The 2,073-nt window shown below is 49.7% G+C and overlaps 1 protein-coding gene across 1 annotated transcript in view; it reads left to right on the top strand.

The window, feature by feature from the left end:
- Positions 1-367: 367 nt before the first annotated feature.
- The window catches only part of DZIP1L (DAZ interacting zinc finger protein 1-like), a 12,697-nt gene continuing 10,991 nt past the window's right edge, over positions 368-2,073 (top strand). Inside the window, exon 1 of the mRNA XM_010140168.1 lies at positions 368-379. Within this exon, the coding sequence (XP_010138470.1) occupies positions 368-379 (12 nt within the window). The remainder of the gene's footprint in view (positions 380-2,073) is intronic.

Raw genomic sequence — 2,073 nt, 5'->3', positions numbered from 1 at the left:
GCTTGCTGCTCTGGTGGTTTTAGGTAGGGACCTAAAAAGATAAAAAACGAGCAAACCATAGAGGGAAACTGTGGTTAACTACAATGTCACAGCCCTTCCCAGAGGCTTTCATGCCTTGTCTGCAGCAGTGCGTGAACTATTCCCAGTTTAGCTGCAGCTCTGAATAAAGGCGCTCTTGTCTCCTGCCATATTGAGGCCGTGGAATAAGAGAGAGAAGGGTGAGGAAGAACAGAGGGTCTGGTAAAACTGGTGTAGAGCTAAAAAGTGCTTAAAAGTGCCACCCAGGGCAATGCAGCGTGGTTCGGAGCAGTTGTTGTCCCCTAGAATTTAGAAGCAACAGCAAGAGACCCTGGTGGGAGACGGGACTATGGACAAAAAGGTATTTAGGTGCTTGGTGAGCTGACTAAGCAGGCTACAGAGAGAGAGATGTGAAGAGACTTATGCAGGGCAGGAGGAGACCCTCTGTCTCTGAGAGCAAGAGAGGACTTGGCAGAGTTTGCAATGGGTTTGAATGCTGCTGAACTAAACTGAGAGCAAACCAGCCTTGCAAGGGCACAAGGAGCACCGTGCAGATGAAACAACTCCGGCAGTGAATGTAGCAGAGAGCCTGGGGTACGGTGGAAAAACAGTCCTAGGGGATGGAAAATGAGTGTGGGCTTGCAGTCGTCACTGGCTGAGGTTATCATCACTAACCAGCTCCACCCTGTGCAACCCCAGATAACTCCTGGGAAATCCCGCCTAGGGGATGGAAAATGAGTGTGGGCTTGCAGTCGTCACTGGCTGAGGTTATCATCACTAACCAGCTCCACCCTGTGCAACCCCAGATAACTCCTGGGAAATCCCGTGATTGCTCCAAAAAAAAAAAAAAAAGAGAGAGAGAGAACAGGGTCATTTTACCCCAGGACACCTGCAGGCACCATGGAAAGTGTCTTCACTAGGCTCTCAGATTGAAAACCCTGCAAGCAGGGCTAGCTCAACCTGGCAGCCCCTTGCTCTTCCCTGCCCATGTCACCATCACCCTGTGTCCCTGCTAGGACTGAGTCTTGGAGAAACCAAGTGGGAGCCTTGGAGCTTCCCCGTTGCAAACATTGCAAGGACTGATACTAGAGTAAAGAAACCTGATTTGGAGAATCTTTCTGCTGCAAACATGTGGTGATAACCACTGCCCACTCTTCCTCTGAGTTAGCAGAGCACTTAGGAAAGCTTGGCTTTTGCACCAAGCATAGAGCTATTCATTGTCTCCCTGGGTCTCCTGCCCCTCTCTGTCCTCTTCTGGGGAGCACAGAAGTAGCTGCAGGCTGTGCAGGAGGCACAGACACGCGCAGGGCAGTGGGCTGGCTGGGAGCCACGTTACCACTGAACACAGCACACCCAGCAACACACCAACACTGCTCTGACCGCTCTGCTCAGTGTTCCAGGGCACTCAGCCTGTGCGGGACCCCATCCACATCCAAAAATATGGTAAGCGGCCTTTCAGCAAAGAGCTTTTTTCAAAAAATGAAGTATCTTAAAGGTGGCAGGTGGGTGTAGCAGAGGGGAAATTTTAACATGAGGCAGCTGCAAATCTCTAACTAGAGACTAAGAACAATACAGGTTGATTTCACAGTTTTAAAACTGTGGTTTTTAACCGTATTTGACACAGCTAGGAAAATGAGCAAATGCCACTCTGGAAGTGGTCTGGGTTCAGGTCAGAGCAGGGCACCACAGAAGGCAGCAGACAGTTGAGGTATCAAAGAATGTTCAGTGTTTGTCTTGCACTGTTTTCAAAACAGGCTAATTGTGTTTCCTCGTAACAGGTACACTCAGAAGGGATTTACAAGTTCATTCAGAATGGGTTATCATCAAGGGTTCCCATGCGACACTCTGAGAAGTCTGCCTTACCAAAAGCAGGTGGTGAACAAACTGGCAGGATTTTTTTTTTGTTTTTGCAGAATTTGGCAAAGCAGTAGATAGCACTTCTGGATGGTGAGAGAGAAGGAAGGGGGTTTTTTTAGCTGCCACGTGAGATAAGTTCTGACCCGCTCCCTAGTGCCTGCAGCGTGTGCAGACTGGCGGGGGGTGCAGGGGCGGCAC

The sequence above is a fragment of the Buceros rhinoceros genome, unplaced genomic scaffold, assembly GCF_000710305.1.
Source record: "Buceros rhinoceros silvestris isolate BGI_N320 unplaced genomic scaffold, ASM71030v1 scaffold9007, whole genome shotgun sequence".
In the NCBI taxonomy this organism is placed as follows: domain Eukaryota; kingdom Metazoa; phylum Chordata; class Aves; order Bucerotiformes; family Bucerotidae; genus Buceros; species Buceros rhinoceros.
This window is presented reverse-complemented; position numbering and strand designations above follow the sequence as displayed.